The following is a 21,200-nucleotide window of genomic DNA, read 5'->3' as shown; positions in this document are numbered from 1 at the left end:
GAAATATGTTGGTGATAGCAGGAACAGGTTGCTGAGGCATCACGGTATAAGAAGTCATCCCTTATACCAGAGAATCTGGAACTCCAAACTAAACCTTAAAAATAGAGAAGAATTTTGAAAGGGGAAGTAGCCCAAAGGTTATTCATTTGTTGTTTAGTCACCCAGTTGTGTCCAGTTCTTTGCGACCCCATGGACTGCAGCACATAAGGCTTCCTTGTCCTTCACTATCTCCTGTGGTTTGCTCAAACTCACGTCCATTGAGTCGATGATACCATCCAACCATCTCATCCTCTTTCGTCCCCTTCTCCTCCTGCCCTCAATCTTTTCCAGCGTCAGGGTCTTTTCCAATGAGTCGGCTCTTTGTGTCAGGTGGCCAAAGTATTGGAGGTTATATGTAACCAATGGTATTAAGTGAGAAGAGAGATAGAAGGAAAAACAATACAAAAAATGCCTACTTTGTCTCTTTGGGTTATGTTAATATATGTTAAGTTGCGGTTCTTCTAGTGGAAGAAGTATAGACTTTATGCAAGGGGTGAGCTTATGTTTGTGTTTTGATACCTACCTTTATGAAGTTACAAAGTCTGTAGTATGAAGCTGAAGATAATTACTGTTGGGAAATCTTACTTTGAGAGCCAAAGGTGGGAAAACCCACCAAATTATCCTGCTTGTTTTCTATTAACATTTTAATTTGAAAATTGTCATACTGTAATAGGGTGATGCTTCATTTAGTGAAGTATCCTGTTTATAGTAGAAGGGCCACCCTGAGTGTTTCCAACAGAAACTGCACCCCTTCTGGCCCCAGGTCACATTCACTGGGAACCCCTTCCAAATTTATTTTTTGCAAATCAGTACAAGTTATCGCTCCTTCACTTACTAGTTAAGGAAGCTACCTTGTTGAAAAGCAATTCTATTAATGCTTTAATTAATGTGTATGAAAATGTGTTACTAGGAATTTTAAACATTCTCCAAAGAAGAAGAATGTTAGATAATTTATGTCTTCAATGCTGACACATAAGAACTTTACTGGGTTGTTTTATTCTTACCATGGCCCAGTAACCCTACGAGGTGGGTATTACCACTGTCTTCATTCTTCAGATAAGAAAACTGGTGCACAGAGATACAGAGAAGAACTTCAATTCACAAATTGTGTTACTTGTAAAGGTGTCATTTTTTTGCCACAGTATGTAAGTTGCAGGTTAGCTAAAGCTGAGTCCTGCCCTTTAGAAAACAGAGATTTTTGTATAATTGTTTTTTTCACACTGTTCAAGAATGCAGGAGGCCAGTATATTTACTCAGAGTCGGTAGTGATGATAAATGTTCAACCCTGCCTCCCACAGCCTTATACATTGTAGTCTTGAATAAGGAGGTGAAGAGCCTTCTGACTAAATACCCAGCCAAGAAATGTAAGTTTTGTGAAGGAGAACTTCAGGTAATGTGTTAGCCAGTTATTTTGCTGCCAAATAAATTCTTGAACTTTGGTCCCAATTTAGTAATCTCTGTTTAACACAGTGTGTTTGTGTGTGTTAGCCGCTCAATCGTATATCCCAATTAATTCCTGAAAGAGAAGGTCAATAAAGGATATCCATGAGTAATATCATTTGGTTATTTGAAATTCTTAATCAGAAGGATTTTTTTAAGCCAACTAAGCTGCTCCTAAGAAAACAAGTAGCTTGAGTTTGTCATTCTTTTCTTCCACTTTGGTCAAAATACTAGTATTCATAGTCAGTGGAAAGAAAATGAAGGGACAAAGGGCATGGGTGGTACATATACATGACTGAGCCCTGAATGGCAAAGAGGCAGTCACCTCTATGGAATTAGGTGGCTCTTTGAGTCCACAAGATCCCTCAAAAGGCTTTTCTAATGATAGATAGCAGACGTGAGAGTGCAGTATAGTACTTTGAAAACTAAAATCACTGGACACATGCAAGTTATTGAAGAGCAGTTCCTTTCTAGATACTGTTACCTCTTTCGGACCCTTAGTGTCCACTCTATCTCTCATTTCCCTCTTTTCCCCCTTCCCCCCCCCCCACCATTGATGGGCCATCGTCACATTTTTCTTATTGCTCATATAAATGGTTTCCTTATCTCAGTTTTCCTTTTACCATTCTTTTTCCTGCCCACTTCATATGCTTGGAGGAATTTAGAACAATCTATGTATTTCCTGATTATTTCGCTCAAACCTGCTCTCTTTAACTCTGCCGGACAGATTCTTCTTCCTGCTGTTCTCTTCTTTCTCCTCTTTGAAACTCTGCAGCTTATAGGTAGATACCAGTAGGTGACCAGAGGTGAACTGATTGGCTTCATTGTCTGATACTGTGGCCTTTTGCATGCTCAAAAATGTTTGCTAACTAGCTGGAAAAGAAACAGGTGAGTCACAGATTTCTTTTTCTGCTTTAGTATTAAAAAAAAAAAAAGTGTTGCTGTAAATTGGGAACTTTATTCAAGAACTCAGGATTCTACAGCCTCAACTGTTTGCCTTAAATATTGCTGTTTCTGCTGCTAATGTAACAGGCCAGAATATAACATTGCCTTGAGGCAAGAGAGGAGTGGTGCTTATTTTGAAGAACTCAGAAATCTTTATAGTCTCTAGGATTTACATGAGTTTATCGCTGTTTCGTCACCTAAGAGAGGCAATGACCATGAGGAAATGGCTCTTCTGTTAAATCCTCTAGAAGTCATGTTAAACTCCCAGATGTCATCCTAGAGTGCAGTCAGTGGACTTCACTTGAGGAGCCTAGAGGATTGGTCTGGTTTTAGCTATGTTTATTCACTTGCACTTGTGAGAGTTGATCTGAGGGAAACCCTTCTCAGATTTGTTAAAATGATTAATGTTTTCTCCTTCCATCTTTCTCAAGGAAATGGCAAAAATCCTTCATCACCCCCGAGTCTATGCTTTTCTGCACATACCAGTTCAGTCTGCCTCTGACACTGTGCTCATGGAAATGAAAAGAGAATACTGTGTGGCTGACTTCAAAAGAGTGGTGGATTTTCTGAAAGACAAGTAAGTCTGTTAGCACTTAAGAAAATCACCGTTTCTTTTTTCTTTTAAAAGCATGTGGCAAAAATGCACTTATGGTAGCCACAATTAAAGGCGCCAGAGAGAGGTGAGACTTCTGAAGCTTTCAGAGCCTTTAAGTTTTCCTTAGACACCCTTGATGTGGTTTCTCCTTTCCTCTCAGTTTTATCCCCCTTCCATCTGCACATCACACACCATTAATTTGTGTAAGGTTGCCAGTCTTCCTAAGGTAATGTGCATTGTGATCATTTCTGTACCTGACCTAGTAGATGAAAACTGCTTTAGCTTTGCTCTGCTTACATCTCCTTTCATGTGGCTTTTTGAAGTTGTCAGCTGTTTCTGACCTGAAGATAGGTCAAATCATGTCACTACAAAAGAGATAATTTTCTACAAAATAGCATTTTTGGAAGAGTATCTGGGAATGTCTTTGCTTTTACACACTTACCCCTGTAGTTTTCTTGAAGAATGAAGCTTTATAAGGAGGTTTTGAGATTCTGTTTTTTTAAAGTTCAAATTGCCATTGACCAAAATTAAGGCATATTTACACAATCTCAGACATGAATGATAATTTTGCTTCCACAGAAAACACTTGCAGCCTATAATTATATTCTTAAAAATCCTACTTCTCATCATCACCAAGGGTTGAATGCCTTCTATGATTATACAAGGCAGGAAATAGTGCCGGCCAAGGTCATTCGGAATGTTCTCAAGTCCGGGGCACTATTCTCCCCTTTGGGAATATGTCATTTATCTTGGCATATTTGTGGCATGGGTCTTTCTACTTTCCATAATTTTTTTCCCATAATTTTTTCCTCTGTTGTTTTTCTTAATTAAAATACAACTCTTTATTTCCATCTTGTTTATAATTATGTACCTTTGTACCAAGTATTATGTGGATATGATTGCTTTATACAAATTGTAAGCAATTATTTTTTCCACCTTCAGTTAGTCACTTATCCTGACTACATACGAATCTTTTTCTTCTGTTTAGTTTCTCCTCCTTTCCTCATCTTCCCTTTATGTGTCTAATTTTTTTTTTTCACCTCTAGGCATTTCTTGATTATCGTAACCACCAGAAATAAAGACACTTGGTTTGCATTCAAGCAAATCCAGCTAATTGCTCAAATATTCAAATCAGTGAATGGAAAGTATACTTATTCTAGGATTTCATAATTATACTCATTAAGTATATACAACTTTCAAAGTAGAAAACAGAATAATGATGGATCTCTAATACTTCCTGATTTTGAGAACAGAGGGCAAAGCTAAAGAATAAGGATTTTTATGTTAGATGTCTGTTGTTGGCCTGTGTCCCTCCTTTGCATCTGTTCTAGCTTATTCTATGTAAAGTTGTCTCATGTACAGACAAGTTTGGACACACCAGTATTGATGAATGTTTTGTTTTCAGAATTACAAATAAATTATTGTGATATGTGCTGTGCTCAGTTGCTTGGTCGTGTCTGACTCTTTTGAGAACCCAAGGACTGTAGCTCGTCAGGCTTCTCTGTCTATGGAATTCTCCAGGCAAGAATACTAAAGTGGGTTGCCATTTCCTCTTTGAAGGTATGTTCTTGACCTAGGGATCGAACCAGAGTCTGCTACTTTGGCAGGAGGATTCTTTACCACGGGGCCACCTCAGTTCAGTTCAGTTCAGTCGTTCAGTTGTGTCCAACTCTTTGCGCCCCCATGAATCACAGCACGCCAGGCCTCCCTGTCCATCACCAACTCCCGGAGTTCACTCAAACTCATGTAAGCCTCAAATAAATTGTTATACCTGTGAAATTTCTTGCCTCTTGCTTACTAGAGCAGTAGCATGTAATGCAGTAGCAATAGCAGATAAGCACATGGTTCATGCATTTGCAAAAGATTTTGCTGGGAGCAGACATGTAGCCTGTTGTGAAAAATAGACAAGAGCACTTTCCAAATAGTTTTATTAATGTGATTCAGTGAGGTAAAGGAATCAACAGCTTTCTTGGCCTCCATTTGGGTGGGTGCTAACTCAGTTGTTTGGGGAATTACTGTGGCTGCTTACCTGGGCAACAATCTCCTGACAAGTTCTAGCCTTTTATGCTGCTCCAAAGATGTACCTTTTATGTCTGTTGCCTCTTGAACACTTTCAGCAGCATCCATGAGATAAATAGGGGTCAAAAGATGGATCACGTCAAGGTATTAGAAAATAGTGCTGAGCTCATTTTTCTTTCTTTGGATTCTGAATTACTCTGAGGCATCCACAGAGCTTTTCTAGAATTACCCAAACTGTCTGGAAGACTCCAGAACCTACCCAGGGATCTCCAGAATTTCCAGCACCAGAAATATCAGAGGTCCCTACAAGAGGGAATTAGAGATTCCTGGAGAAGATAGCCCATCCCACCCATCCAGCCACAGTTTCAGTTTCAGGTGCTGTGAATCACTGGAATTGGAAAATACAAGTCTAGCCAGTTAGGACCTAATTTTTTTCTTAATTAACTCTTGTACTATTTATAGTTTTAGACAGTTCATCAGAACCAAAAGATTGTATGTTTTGTCCAGTCTGTCTTCTTGCTTCGACTAGTACAGGCTCACTCTTGTGCCGACTCTAATGTAACTTTCCTCTCAGGGAAGTCCATCTATCCAGTGAATCATTTCCAGTGATGATGGACATATAGGAATAAATGAAATATTTTAAGCTCTGACATTTGCTTATTTTTCCCTATAAAAATCTAGCATAACTTCAAGCCAAATAGATTCCTGCTTCTTGGAAACAGCAAAGTTTCATGGATTTCTATAGAACGCTAGTCTGGGTAACTGATCCAGCACATAGTTGTTTCACCCAATGTTTATTAAAATTTAATACAGTATTGTCATTCTTAGAAAGAAGGTCTGATATTACCATGTTGCTCCTGTGTTGTTGTTCGGTCTGTAAGTCGTGTCTGACTCTTTGCAGTCCCATGGACTGGAGCACACTGGGTTCCCCTGTCCTCCACTATCTCCCTGAGTTTGCTCACATTCTTGTCCATTGAGTCACTGATGCCATCCAACCATCTCATCCTCCGTCATCCCCTTCTCCTCCTGCCTTCAATCTTTCCCAGCATCAGGGTCTTTTCCAATGAATCAGCTCTTCGCATCCAGTGGCCGAAGTATTGGAGCTTCAGCTTCAGTCCTTCCAGTGAATTTTCAGGGTTGATTTCTTTTCAGTCCAAGAGACTCTCAAGTCTTCTCCATGAAGTAATGGGACTGGATGCTATGTTGCCCTATTTTGTGCCTCATACTAAATACTTGACAGTGGTGCTCACTTAAAATGGTAGGTCTGGTGCTCGTATCTTTTGCTTTTTAGCTTCTGTATAAATGTGGCCCTTTTTATTTGCATCTTGTTTCCTCCCTGGTGGCTCAGAGGTTAAAGCGTCTGCCTTCAATGCTGGAGACCCGGGTTCAATCCCTGGGTCGGGAAGATCCCCTGGAGAAGGAAATGATAACCCACTCCAGTATTCTTGCCTGGAGAATCCCATGGACAGAGAAGCCTGGTAGGCTACAGTCCACAGGGTCGCAAAGAGTCGGACATGACTGAGCGACTTCACTTTCACTTTCACTTTTCCTCTGAAGCCTTTTCTGTAATGAACCTTTAGCAAAGAGTCACGTTAATTCATTTTTTCTCCAGCAGTGTGAGGCTTCTCAAATAATCATGTTATGAATTAGGGACGAGGCATTTCCTAATCTGTTTCTTCAAAAAAATCCAATCTTTAAAACAACCTACTGCATTTAAGAGTGAAATCCACACTATGGGATTTTACCTGAAGCTGCACGCTTTTAAACTCCTCATTCAGCAATATTTGTGGTGCCATGTTTCTCAAACAGCAGAGGTGAAATCTTTTTAATTCATTTTCTTTACAGTTGAAATTGGCCCGTGTTTTAGCTAGGAGCAGTAGAAGTTTACATACGAGCCAGCTTGAAGCTGATTGGTTATTCTCTTCAGCTGGTTGAAAGTTGGCAGCTACTATCATAACAGCAGCTGGATTGAAGATCACCTGGCAGTGTTGGCACGTGTGGAGGCATGTGGGGCTTTATTAAATCGTGCAACCTTTGCAAAGAAAAGTGTCTGAATCACTTAACGTGCTAATCTAAAACAGCTGGTCATGAGCAGACACTCATATGACTGAAATTATTCTATTCAAATTTATTAATCTAGTTGGAAAATTAACTATAGTCCTTTGATGTTTTTATTTAAATGAATAAGATGATTCTCTGAAAGATGTAATGGGATTTATAGGGATATGGAAGGAAACTATATAGAACAAAGCATGAGATGCAATTTGGGTTTTCAAGAGATTTGTGTTTTAATAATTTTTAGTAAATACCTTGTAAACTTACTTTCATTCCCTGTCACTTTACTGGTTTCTCTGTTGTCTTTTTAACATAATACTGGGATTTGAGAAAGTAGAATATTTGAATCATTTACTTTTATTTTCTTGTGTAATTTTAAAGAGTTGCCTCCCAATGAGATAAGTTTTCACCATGATATGTGAGGAGATTGTAATTAGGGTTCCCAGGACCTTGGAGCCTTAGATATAAACTTTAATTGAGTCCTTCCCCATTTGAGCTGTGTTGAATTTAGTCACTCCCCAATGAAAACTATATTGTCACGCTGCTGCTAAGTCACTTCAGTCGTGTCCGACTCTGTGCGACCCCATAGACGGCAGCCCACCAGGCTCCGCCGTCCCTGGGATTCTCCAGGCAAGAACGCTGGAATGGGTTGCCATTTCCTTCTCCAATGCATGAAAGTGAAAAGTGAAAGTGAAGATGCTCAGTCATGTCTGACTCTTCGAGACCCCATGGACTGCAGCCTCCCAGGCTCCTCCGTCCATGGGATTTTCCAGGCAAGAGTACTGGAGTGGGGTGCCATTGCCTTCTCCATATGTTGTCATACGTGTTTAAAAAATGATAACATGCAGAGTTCTCCTCTCAATCATGTGTTCCAATTCTAAGTAAAAGAACTGCTTAGTCCTCAGATTCACACATGAATGAGTGAACGGAACAAGCAAGCATGTCCTATTGATAGATGCATCTTAAGAAATGAAATAGTTTATTAATTAAAAGACCTAACTGTTCACACAAATTATATTGTTAAAAGTCCATTGGCCTTGCGGTTTATGTTAAGTAGACCTTAAATATGGGAGACAAGATTCATCTCCTAGGCAAGGGTGGGATGATTTGAAAGAATAGCATTGAAATGTGTTTTACAATATGTAAAATAGATGACCGGTGCAAGTTCAATGCATGAAGCAGGCCTCCCAAAGTAGGTAATCTGGAACAACCCAGAGAGATGGGGTAGGGAGGAAGGTGGGAGGGGAGTTCAGGACGGGGGAACACATCTGTACCTATGGCTGATTCATGTCGATGTATGGCAGAAACCATCACAATATTGTAAAGTAGTTATTCTCCAATTAAATTAATCAGTCTAAAAAAGAAGGTGTCATATGACAATATGACACCCTCCCTGAGAGGATCTTCCCAACTCAGGGATCGAATCCAGGTCTCCCACATTGCAGGTGGATTCTTTTACCATCTGAGCCACCAGTGAAGTCCTATAGATACACAGTGGACTTAAAAAAAAAAAAAAAAAAAGATTAATTTCTCTTAGTCAGTAAATAAAATTTGAGTGAATTAATGATCAGTTTATTTTTACTTGCAAGTTGCATGGGGTCTAAAGTAAGTCACACCATCTGATAGCATCTTTGTGTTGCCTTGTAATTTTATGGTATTTGCTGTCTCAGAATTTACCTTTATCATTTGTCCCTTTCGTCCTGTCATATCCATTCACACACCCCTAAGTTTACTATACTCAGATTTCCCAGTGAAATGCCAACAACCAGTAACTAGTGAGCACTCAGGGGTAAAGAGGAATCTTCTAGTGGTGAAAACAAAGTCGAGGTGAAGTGGCATCTTTGCAGAGAAAGTTCTGACATCTGATCTCTCCACTCTATACTCAGACAGCGAAGGGTCACAAGGGCACAAGGCGGGGTCACCTGGGCAGACTGATTTCTCTAAGTGAGTCCTGGAGTTACCATGTCCAGTCTGTCCTATGACCTACTTTGTCCATCTATCTGCAAAAAAGTAATGCCATCTTTTTACCATGCTGAGTTCTTTTTCTTCCTTTCACGTGCCCATACTGGAGCACAATCTGATAAAAGGCAAATTATTATTAAACTTGTATTTGATTCCATCCCCTCCCACCTCCAACTAGTTTTATTCCTAGTGGCTTGGCAACTAGCAATATTTGTCAGAATAGAAAAAAAGAAAATTGCCCAAAAAAAAAGGGTGATTCAAGAAGGATTCGGTAATTAAGTTTTCTTCCAGATGCCTTCCCAGATGTGTTTCTGTTCACTGGATACCCACCTCCAAAATAACTTAGGCAAAACACTTCCCTCAAATATATTTTCTGGCTCTTTGTCATCATCTTTAGTATCTTTAACTCAGTTGTTGTTTTGAGGAGACCCTAGGGTCTTTTCCGCGATTTTATCTTTTGTCAGATTTTTTTCAGAGGTAGTCAAGTTCTGCTCTTCTCCCTTCTCTCCCTTGCTGCTTTTAAATTCTTTCAAGAGAATGAATGTATATCATTGGAGCAATTACTTAGTCAAAAAGCAGTTACTTTTTTCTTTTTGAACATGGTATTATATTTGGAAGATTTTGACACCATATAGTAAATACCATTTTACTTGTGGATTACCCCAAACTTGATTCATTGGTTTGAAGGTAATTAAATTTTCTTTTGATTTAGCTGTTTTCCTTCTAGCGCAGTTAAGAGAAAAGTCTCATCACCCCTAACCTGTTCCCACCTTCTTTTGTAATATGATTGTAATATAATATTTCTTGTAGAAACTGAGATGTTAACTTCTTTCAATCCTTTGTATGTTTTCTCTACCTAAGTGTTTTCTTGTAAACATTAGAGGCTATAAAGTCATATTCTAATAGTAAGCATTTTTCCTTTCAGAGTGCTTCTTTTATTTCATAAGGCTCACACATTGTCATAATATTGTCACAGAAACTTAGGCAAGTATGTAGGTTAGGTGTTTTCAATCTGGACTATAGGATGAAAGTCAAGGTTCACGTGGTTAAAAAGACTTGTTGAAATCCCATAGTGACTTAATTCATTATAGGACTGGATCTTCACTTCTACTGTGTTTCAGTCTTCCATCTGATTCTAATAATGTTAATCAAATGGTTCCGTTTTTTATTTATCTGTTTTGTGCCTGACACTATAATAACTGGAACAAAAACAACACGTGTATTTATGTATATAAAAGTCATGGTTCAGCTTGTCTGTGAGTGACAGAAAAAAAAAAAATGGCATAAAGAAGTAGTTTATTTTTCAGTCGTGTAAATGAAGTTCAGAGCTAGGAAGTAGGTCTTTATAAGGCTCTGGCATATCAGGGATGCAGGCAGGATAAAGCTTTCATCTCACGGTCCAAGACTGAGCTCCAGTCATCAGATTTGCATTCTAGTCTGTAGGAATATGAGAGGCAAAGAAGAGTATGTGTTCCTTCTCTTTAAATGCTTCCTGAAAGTCACACGTGTTACTTTGTTTATATCCAGTTGGTCAGAACCCAGTCGCCTGTCTGCACTTGGCAGAAAGGCTAAGAAAGGGAACCTTTATTTTGAGTGGCTTTGTCCCTGTCTGTAAATGAAGAGCTCTGTTGGAAATAAGAGTAGGTGAGAGAGTGGGGAACAGCTGGGAGTCTCTGCCTCAGTCTCTCCCATTTCATCACTTTGCTTGCTGCATACAGAGCTCATCCTTTATCTGAGAGAGAGAACCCAAGCCCCATCTAGTTACCCTGTCCTTCTGTACCATGATTTATGGTTGATGCTCCTTCCTTTTCAGAAGGTCCAGATGTGGCTTTCTATGGACTGATGCGATAAACTAAAGGGTGGTGTAAAGCCTTTGTTTAAAATGGAATAAAAATAGATGAGTATTATAACTTTTTAAATTCCCATTTGAAGAACGGGAGAATGGGAAACACATTTCAGCTACCATTTGGTGGGAATTAATAAACCCTGCTTGGTAGAAATCATGAAGATTTTCTGCCCTAGTACTGAAGGACATTCTTTAGCTGTCCCCTGATAAGCCCTGATTTCCTTCTGTGAGGGCAGCTCCCCAGTTGACAGGCCTTCGTGGCCATATCTGAGAAAGGTAGTAAGCAATGTGATCTTCTGCCTGGGTTCAAACACTCCCATGCCTGCTTCCTTCTGGAGCTGATTAGAAATTGTTTTAAGAGCTGTCCAGTCTATACATGGCATCCTGGTGTATCTTTAGCAATTCCATCCCCTCAAAAATTTAGTATGCTTTCAGTTTGTTTGTTTCTTGTCAGTTCCATGAACAAATGTAGTCAAAAGTCATGTCTGGACATAGTTTTGAACCTGAAGGCTATCTTATTTATTGACCTCTGGCCTCTTTATCTCCCTCCTCTGGACTTATGATGACTCCTTTCAGACCATTTGAAACACTCTTAATCCCATCACTGCTGGTAAACTGGGGCTAGTGTATGATGGGGCACCAGTTCCATCTTCCATGGTATTGTAGCCAGAGCCTTCCTTGGCTTTTGCAAACCTGCAGACCTCAAAATCACAGGATTCTCAGTTCAATTAGACTGTAATTTGCAAAGATTTTCTTAGAAAAGCTCTGCTTTCTTCAATCTCAGTTTACAGCTGGCTAGCAAAGTCTGTTCCTTGTGGCTAAGAACAGCAAGGAAGAAGCCAAATAGTATTTAACATTCTGAATCATTTGTAACAATTCTACTGCTGTAGCATTTGTAACAATTCTACTGCGCAGACTTAGTTAACATTTGGTCTGTCCTCCAAGGTTCAGCAGCTGACAATTTGACCAAGTATTTTGCCAACTTGTAATATTAATTAGTTTTCCAGCCTTCTGTATGAGCTCTTTCTACCTGCTGCCCAACTAAACTTCTGCCATACTATTTGGTTCTGTTGCGTGTGGCTCTCCAGTTTAGATAAGGTTCAGTTCAGTTCAGTCGCTCAGTCCTGTCCAACTGTTTGAGACCCCATGGACTGCAGCACTCCAGGCCTCCCTGTCCATAACCAACTCCAGAGTTTACTTAAACTCATGTCCATTGAGTTGGTGATGCCATCCAACCATCTCATCCTCTGTCGGCCCCTTCTCCTCCTGCCCTCAATCTTTCCCAGCATCAGGGTCTTTTCAAATGAGTCAGCTCTTCGCATCAGGTGGCCAGAGTATTGGAGTTTCAGCTTCAATATCAATCCTTCCAATGAATATTCAGGACTGATCTCCTTTAGGATGGACTGGTTGGATCTCCTTGCAGCCCAAGAGACTCTCAAGAGTCTTCTCCAACACCACAGTTCAAAAGTATCAATTCTTCAGCGATCAGCTTTCTTCACAGTCCAACTCTCACATCCATACATGACGACTGGAAAAACCATAGCCTTGACTGGACAGACCTTTGTTGGCAAAGTAATGTCTCTGCTTTTTAATATACTGTCTAGGTTGTTCATAACTTTCCTTCCAAGGAGCAAGCATCTTTTAATTTCATGGCTGAAATCACCATCTGCAGTGATTTTGGAGCCAAAAAAATAAAGTCAGCTACTGTTTCCACTGTTTCCCCATCTGTTTGCCAGGAAGTGATGGGACTGGATGCCATGATTTTTCTTTTCTGAATGTTGAGCTTTAAGCCAACTTTTTCACTCTCCTCTTTCACTTTCAAGAGGCTCTTTAGTTCTTCAGTTCTTCTTCCCTTTCTGCCATAAGGGTGGTGTCATCTGCATATCTGAGGTTATTGATTTCTCCCGGCAGTCTTGATTCCAGCTTGTGCTTCCTCCAGCCCAGCGTTCCTCATGATGTATTCTGCATATAAGTTAAATAAGCAGGGTCACAATATACAGACTTGACATACTCCTTTTCCTATTTGGAACCAGTCTGTTGTTCCATGTCCAGTTCTAACTGTTGCTTCCTGACCTGCATACAGGTTTCTCAAGAGGCAGGTCAGGTGGTCTGGGATTCCCATCTCTTTCAGAATTTTCCACAGTTTATTGTGATCCACACAGTCAAAGGCTTTGGCAACCTTAGATAAGGTTATGAATGGCTAAAAACATAAAATAATATCTCAAAGAAGATGGATGTATATTGCCCTCTCACATTTAAAGAAAAAAATGAGGAGGTAATGATCTTGAGCCGATGGGACGATCCCTAGTAGCAAAGATTCAGGATTTGATCTTGTCCTCAGCGTGAGTTACTGTGTCATGGCCCATGATGACTGCTTAAAATCCATCCATCAAGTCTGCATTCCAGCTAACAAAAACGAGAGAGAACTGAAGAAAGGGCTTCGTGGGTGGCTCAGTGTTAAGGAATTCGCCTGCCAATGCAGGAGATACAGGTTCAGTCCCTGGGTGAGGAAGATTCCGTGGAGAAGGAAATGGCAACCCACTCCAGTATTCTTGCCTGAAAAATCCCATGGACAGACCAGCCTGGTGGGATACAGTCCATAGTTTTGCAAAGAGTTGGACATGACTTAGCGACTGAGCATGCACATACTCCTCCTTACCTTAAAAGTTACCTTCTTGGAAGTTGTATATGACACTTCCACTTATATATCATTGATTAGAACATAGCCATCCCGAGCTGCATGGGAAGATGGGAAATAATACTTCCTTCCAGGCTTCCATGTGTCTAGCTAATGATGCTTCTATGGAAAGATGGTGGGAATGAATATGGAGGGGTCACCAACAATCTCCGCTACTAGATATACTTTTTTAAAAGCTCTCATGTTAAAGTTTGATGACTGCCTCTAAAATGAATTGTATTTGTAATCATAATTCTAAGCATCTAGGTATCTTTTCTCAATATCATACCTCCTTTTGCACATAAGCCAATAAATATTCTTTATTTTTTTATTGTTCTTGTTGGGGATGATGATTTTATTTTTTAAAATGAACACATACTGAAACTACCTCCCAAACTAAATAATATTTTGGCACATTATCAGTTGTCTATTTTGAGTGATTGTCAGAAAATGCCATTTAAAACTTGAAGACTTGAAGACATTTAACATATATATATATATATATATATATATATATATATATATATATATATTTGCTCTAATGTAATAGAAACCAGTGTTATCTTCAATTTTTCTTATCTTGATGTCCTTTTTGTGTATACTATTAATTGCCTCAGTCTCGTGGTGAGTCCCTTCTTGTGGTTCTGTAACTTCTAGGGCATATCCTTCTACCCACTGCTTGTATCTATCGTGCTGGATCAGAAAGTGGATGCCGGTATCTTAGTGGTAAAGAATCCACTTGCCAGTGCGGGGGACACAAGTTCCATCCCTGGTCCGGGAAGATTCGACATGCTGCAAAGCAACTAAGCCCGTGTGCCACAGCTATTGAAGCCTGCACACAAGAGCCTGTGCTCTGCAACAAGAGAAGCCACCTCAAAAATAAGCCTCCACACCACAACGAAAAGTAGCCCCCACTTTGCCACAACTAGAGAAAGCGTGGCACCCAGCAGTGAAGACCCAGTGCAGCCAAATATAAATTAATTAGTTAGTTATAAGAAAATAGATCCTGGGTGTTCATTGGAAGGACTGATGCTAAAGCTGAAACTCCAATACTTTGGCCACCTCATGCGACGAGTTGACTCTCTGGAAAAGACTCTGATGCTAGGAGGGATTGGGGGTGGGAGGAGACGGGGATGACAGAGAATGAGATGGCTGGATGGCATCACCGACTCGGTGTACGAGTTTGAGTGAACTCCAGGAATTGGTGATGGACAGGGAGGCCTGGTGTGCTGTGATTCATGGGGTCGTGGAGAGTCGGACACGACTGAGCGACTGAACTGAACTGGAGAAAGTAGATGCAAAGTCTTAAGTGTATCTTTTCTGCTACCATCTCCATGCAAGATGACAGTACACTGGAGCTGGCAATCTGTCACAATATTGTAACCAATCAAATAAAGACTTTAAAAATGAGTGTGTTGGTCACTCAGTCATGTCTAACTCTTTGCAACCCAATGGACTGTAGCCTGCCAGACTCCTCTGTCCATGGAATTCTCCAGGGAAGAATACTGGAGTGGGTTGCCATTCCCTTCTCCAGGGGGTCTTCCCAACCTAGAGCTTGATCCCTGGTCTCCCACAAAGCAGGCAGATTCTTTACCATCTAAGCCACCAGGGAAGCCCAGTATCCTTTAAAGTGAGCAGATTTCTCTTCCCTGAATTATTATTTGGAGTAAATTGTTTTCAGTCTAAAAATGTAAATAAGACCAAGCATTAAATATGTTTAGAAAATACTGTTTTAATTTAACCTTCCAATAATGGCTCTTTTTCATATATTTCCCCCTAATTTATTATGATTCAGTGTTTTAATTGTATCATTTGAAAAAAGTACTATTCAGTTTTTCCTTGAAAAAAGTTGCTTCATTGTCTAGTTTGTTCTGATTCTTTCAACAGTTATAATTGGGTTTCATTCTTTTTTCTTCCTTTTAAATAATTTGTGCTTTCAAGAATCATGACATAATTAAATTTTGCAGAGTGTTTTTCTGCTTATAAGAAAGTCAGAATTCATCTTAACTTTTATAGCAGTGTAATTCCCTGAGTTTTTCTTCTAGTGATAAAAGAGACTAAATTTAATGGGAAAGACTTTACAACATTAAGAATCCTGGTACATAGGAAACTTTAAGAAAACTATTAAATTTTAAAACATTTTTGAGTAATATTTTCATGCATAAAAGATGTATGTTTTCCCTTTCTGTAAGCTAAAATAAATCTCTATTTTTCTCCACATAAATAAACAACAGAAATATACAAATAGAAAAACATTTGCATACAAATATTTACACTTAGTGTCATGTATTACTCACTGAATAATTATATTAATAGCTAATACTTCCTGAGTACTTAAAAATGTCTCAGTCACTCTTCCGATTGGTTTATATATATGAACTGATTTGATTCTTAAAACAACCCTTTGAAACAGGTATCATTGACCGTCACATTTTAGAGATGAAGAAAACTGAAGCTCAGAGACCTTGAGATCACCTAGATTGTAAGTGACAGAGGAAACTTTGAGCCCTAGGTGCCTGGTGCCAGAGCTAGTTCTTTTTACTGTTTATTGTGCTCTGCTATTGAACGTGCTATCCTCTGAATAAATACTGCTCAAAAACTGGCTCGTAGACCAGTGCCTCTTTGCAAACTCTTGATTGATGTACAAGATTAGTACTGAAACTGAAAGCAAGCACTTAGATTTTCTAGTAATTTAACATTTCCAGGACATCAAATTTATCATATACATTTTTAGTAATTCATCTTACTTATATTTTAGAAATATATCGGTCCATAATGAACTGGAAGGAAAACTGGTTATTCTCCACAAATAGTTCAAGGAGCACTGTTCTGAGTAAAGTGCCTTTTAAGGCTGTTAGGTGCTTTTGAATTCATAATTTTATTCAGTTCTCACAATAACCTTGGAAGTTTATGGTGCTATTCACATATTTTTTAGGTTGAAAAACTAAAGATCAGAGAAGATATATATATATATGTGTGATAGATCTACAATTCAAAGCCTGTTCTTTATTCTATAAAATGAAGAAACCATATTTTCCTGTCCCTGGTGCCATTCATATTGAAACATAAATTTGTTGAAACCTTTCAAGATATTTTTTATTTTCTGTTGGTTATCTTCATAAAAGAGAACTTTGATTGAGGAAGTAAGAATTTTTTAAACATGTAAAGATTCTTGGACTCACAGAGAATAATACAACCTGGTCATTTATTAATTCTTTGGTAAGATATTATTTTTTGGGGGGGGCAGTTCTTCAAATGTTTATTGGCAACCCTAGTTCCTTCCACTTACTAGTAAATATTGCTTAAAATGAGGACTTCAGATCTTCTTGTGGTAACAGCAGAGCATAAGGTAGCATCTTCTCAGTTTCTCATCTATAAACTGAAAAGGATGCGGTAGTGCCTGGTGGTGTAGTGGCACTTCTACTGCAGGGGGTGCGGGTTTGATCCCTGGTTGGGGAACCAAGATCCCACATGCCTATGCAGTACTGCCAAAAAAAATTTTTTTTAATTTAACTTTCAAAAGGATGAGCTAAGTTATTTTGAATTCCAGTCTTACTGAAAATGTGTATCATTTCCCCCTGTTTTCTTAGCTTTCTTCTGATGAGTGTTAGTCTTTTCTTCTTTCCAGTTACTCCCAATCTCCAGAAACCCCTCATGGAGCCTGCGTTTACCTGTGACTCATTTCTCCTCACGCCCACTTTCTCTTGAAGAGTGGCCACCTCTGCTGCCTGCCTCCACTGTCTCAGCTTTCTATCCACTCCTCAATCCTCTGGGGTCTGATTTCTGCCCACTCTTCTTCACTCCTGTCAAGTTCCTCCTTGCAGACTTCTTCCAGCCTTAATTTTCTCCTCTCTTATGTTGGCCAGCTCCCTCCTCTGTGAGTCAGGTTCAGTCTAGTCCATGCTTGTCCCCCCGCCCACCCCGGCCCTCACACACATGCGTCCATCTACAGACTGCTTTTCAGTGAGAGCCTTTTGCCTGGGGGTCCCTCAGGTGCTCAGTGCTCACCTTTCACGCTTACTCTTCCTGCCCTTCTCATCATCTTAGTAAGAAGCCCCCCATTCATCCATCCAAGTCAGAAGTGCAGTTTTTTTGAACTTCCCTCTCACCTTTTCCCACTCAGTCTCCTCTGCCACCGGGTCTCATGAGTTTGATCATCCACTCAACTTGGGTCCCATGCCATATCCCCACTGTCACTGCCTTCTTTGTGAAGGTTCTTTGAATTGTGTTGCCTCCTAAACCCCTTCCCAAACTCCAGGCTCATTCCCTCCAATCCGTTCTTCTCCTCGTTGCCAGATTGTTGTTTCTAAAATATGTACTGACCTTGTATTTTTTAATCAAAATTATATTCCAGTAAAAAAAAAAAATCATCCTTAGATCCCCATTTCTGGCCTTCAGTACCAGAAATGAAAACAGCAGCCATTAGACCAACTACTGGTTACTGATGTGTGTGCCGGAAATTCTGCAAAGGGTTTCACCGGAGATCCAACCAGTCCATTCTAAAGGAGATCAATCCTGGGTGTTCATTGGAGGGACTGATGCTAAAGCTGAAACTGCAATACTTTGGCCACCTCATGCGACGAGTTGACTCACTGGAAAAAACTCTGATGCTGGGAAAGGTTGAGGGCGGGAGGAGAGGGGGAAGACCGAGAATGAGATGGCTGGATGGCATCACCGACTCTGTGGGCATGAGTTTGAGTGTACTCCGGGGGTTGGCAATGGACAGGGAGGCCTGGTGTGCTGTGATTCATGGGGTCGCGGAGAGTCGGACACGACTGAGCGACTGAACTGAACTGAACTGAACTGAAACTCCTTACAGTTTATCTCCGTATGGTGCTTCGCACATGGTTCTATGCTTGTTTCCCCCCATAGACACTCCCCCAACCCTGTATAACTTGATGAGTCTCTCGATGTATTTCTCTCCAGTGCCTGTATAGTGCCTGGAACATAAACCCATTATATTCCTGCTGAAGGAAGGATTTCTGTTGTTGTTGACATAGGACTAACTTGTGTTGTGGGAAGTGGAGACTTCAGAAACCTGTAGTAGAAAAGCCTACAGTAAGGACAACGAAGGCTTTGCTAGTGAGGCCGGAATCCTTGTCTCCGCTCAGGGAGCCAGAGGCTCTGTAACCCAGCGCCCCTGCCTCTTTCATCATCTCCTAGCTGTAGCAGGTCTCAGAAAGGGTGAAAGCGATTGTCTTTATGCTTTGATTCAGTGCATACAGCCTCCTCCTAGCAGCCTCATGCTGACATGCACCATATTTTAAGGCAAAATAATTGTATTCTCTAGAAAATAGCCTTGAATTCAACTCCCTTTCCAGTTTGTCTCGTTCTTCACTGCCGATCCCCTTCACTGAAAGACAGTGATTTCATTATTGCTACTGTAAGAGAGCTGACTCTTCCAAGCTGTTTTTTATTTCCTAAATGATCAACCTTCACACAGCATGGTATTCTCTGGTTAGCAGCAGAAACGGTTCTTCTTAATTTCCTTTCTTGGGTGTTTAATTTAAAATATATAAAGTTTAATTTAATTTTTCCATTTCTGAGGTGTTCAAAGGGTGTAAGCTGAGCTTGTGAACACTTTTAGGTCAGGTTGCCAATAGGAATTTGACATTTATACGAATAAGAATAATACCAAGAGTTACAAAAGTTAATAAAGAATTGCAAGGACTCGCAAGCTCTGTGCTTGCGGCCATAAATTGATTGCCAGCAGGGGTCAAACAGGAGTCTCTCTTTCCTCCGTACACTCTCCCTTGGGTAAGCCATCGCAGTGTTTGGTGCACCAGCAGAAAGGGCAGAGTGAATTTATGCCTTCCTTCAAAGAAATTGCTAGAATATTCACTGCTTAAGATAGGTGTAGATTAATAGAACTTCTTACTTAGCTTAGCGAAGGGCTCAAGATTATTTTTCTAGAAATAGTACCAAGCCAAGAGAAATAAATCTAACAATTCAGGCAAGTATATACAGACATTCTCTGTTTGGTCCATACTGTATGTTTCAAGACAGGATTTTGTATTTCTGTTTCTGCTGTAAAAGCAGTTGAGAAAAACTAAAGAAACACTGATTTCAGAGGAACTAATTTGGTGCTTATTCCCTAAAAGAAAATGCAGAAACCGAAGTGGATCCTCAAATATAAATATGTATATGCTGCAATTTTTCATTGTGTCTTTTTATTTCATATTGGTTTAATGGAATGTATTCTTATAAAAATGTCATTGAAATATTGAAATAAGCTTGTGTCTAAGCAATAGAAGTTATACTTAGATATAAAATAGAGGGATCGTCTACCCTTTCGCAAATATTGTGACTTTGACTGTTCTTGGTAAAGGTGAACTCTTAAGCAAGCCTGTAATGGCCTAAAATGAAATAATACGAGTTTCTACATTATTTTATCATTTCCAGTCACTGCTTTTTGTTCCTTATTGTGGTCAGGGTGTCTTTTGTGAAGGTAGGAAGTGAACTCTTTTTGGTCTGCATTCCGTCACATGTTGTTTATCCATATATAAACTAGGTGTGTTTTCTTAGTGACAAAAGGGAGGTTATACCTCACCTACCTTATTTTATTTCTGTTGCTTTGTCACATGTCTCATTTGTTAGGTGTCTTCTTGTTTTGGTTAGGTTTTCATTTTTAACTCTAATAATTGATTTCTCTTGTGCTCATCGTTGAGTTATTTCCTTTTTTCTTTTCTCTCTCTCTCAGCTTAAAGAGAAACTATTTCTGGGTGCCCGTTATTTACAATACTGTAGATGTATTACTATTTTTTTCCTAATTGAGATCCCATGTGTTATTCTTTCTACTGCTGTGTCAGGTGCTGTGTACAGAATTAGAGTTTCTAAAGGAGTTTTTTTTGCATTAAAAAAAAAACAACAGACTGGAGTCTAGATGGCATACATCTTAGTGGTTTTGGGTATGATTGGATATATGAGATGTAAATAGTACTTTTGCCAGAGCCTTAGAAGTCACTCAGTATAGCAGTAAGCAGCCTGTGCTTCAGCTGTTGTACACAATGAATTGATGTCTTGTGTGGCATGCATCTTTTAAAAAATTATTCCTTACTTAATTGGATGTACATAGGGATCATCATCCATACAGCATTAAACAAAATATAACTTATTTAAGTCTATCCTTCAAAATGTTTCATATGCCGACAGGCCACTAGGAGATGCTAAATAACAATATGGCCATTTAATTTACTTATGTCAGCTAGCATGAAGGAAGGAACCTGAAATGTTGCTTCTGGCTTTATATATATATATTTTATATTTATATATATATATATATTCCCTGCCCACCCCTCCCGCTTTACCTTTTTTCAAATCATTTTATTTATGCAGTGGTCATTTTCTCTTTCCTTCTTCACCCCCCAAATATTTTATCTCCAAAGTAAGAATGCTTCTTTAACACCAGCATCCTAAATGATAGTGTTTAGAAGTTTTAGGAGCTCTGGCGGTAACCTCATTAGAAACCCATGTTTCTTCCTCTTTTTCTTTTATTCTTTACTCCAAAAAAAGGGAAAAGATATGTGGTTTTGCCAGTTTGATTAGTATGATCATGAATGTAAGGAATGAGAAGAAAGCTTAGAAACATAGTCTGTCTTCCCTTATTTTCAGCGAAAGCCTAG

At 39.5% G+C, this 21,200-nt stretch overlaps 1 protein-coding gene across 6 annotated transcripts in view; it reads left to right on the top strand.

Annotated features, from left to right (window-relative positions):
* Positions 1–21,200, top strand: part of CDKAL1 (CDKAL1 threonylcarbamoyladenosine tRNA methylthiotransferase) — a 599,197-nt gene that overhangs the window by 395,732 nt on the left and 182,265 nt on the right. For all 6 annotated transcript variants that reach the window (XM_088831304.1, XM_055407287.2, XM_088831305.1 and 3 more), the window contains one exon: positions 2,856–3,001. In XM_088831304.1, coding sequence (XP_088687430.1) covers positions 2,856–3,001 — 146 coding nt within the window. The remainder of the gene's footprint in view (positions 1–2,855; positions 3,002–21,200) is intronic.

The sequence above is a fragment of the Moschus berezovskii genome, chromosome 23 (genome assembly GCF_049115385.1).
Source record: "Moschus berezovskii isolate FMDL1 chromosome 23, NW_MosBer_1.0, whole genome shotgun sequence".
Classification (NCBI taxonomy): Eukaryota; Metazoa; Chordata; class Mammalia; order Artiodactyla; family Moschidae; genus Moschus; species Moschus berezovskii.
The sequence above is the reverse complement of the archived record's forward strand: the minus strand, read 5'-3'. Positions and strand labels throughout refer to the sequence as shown.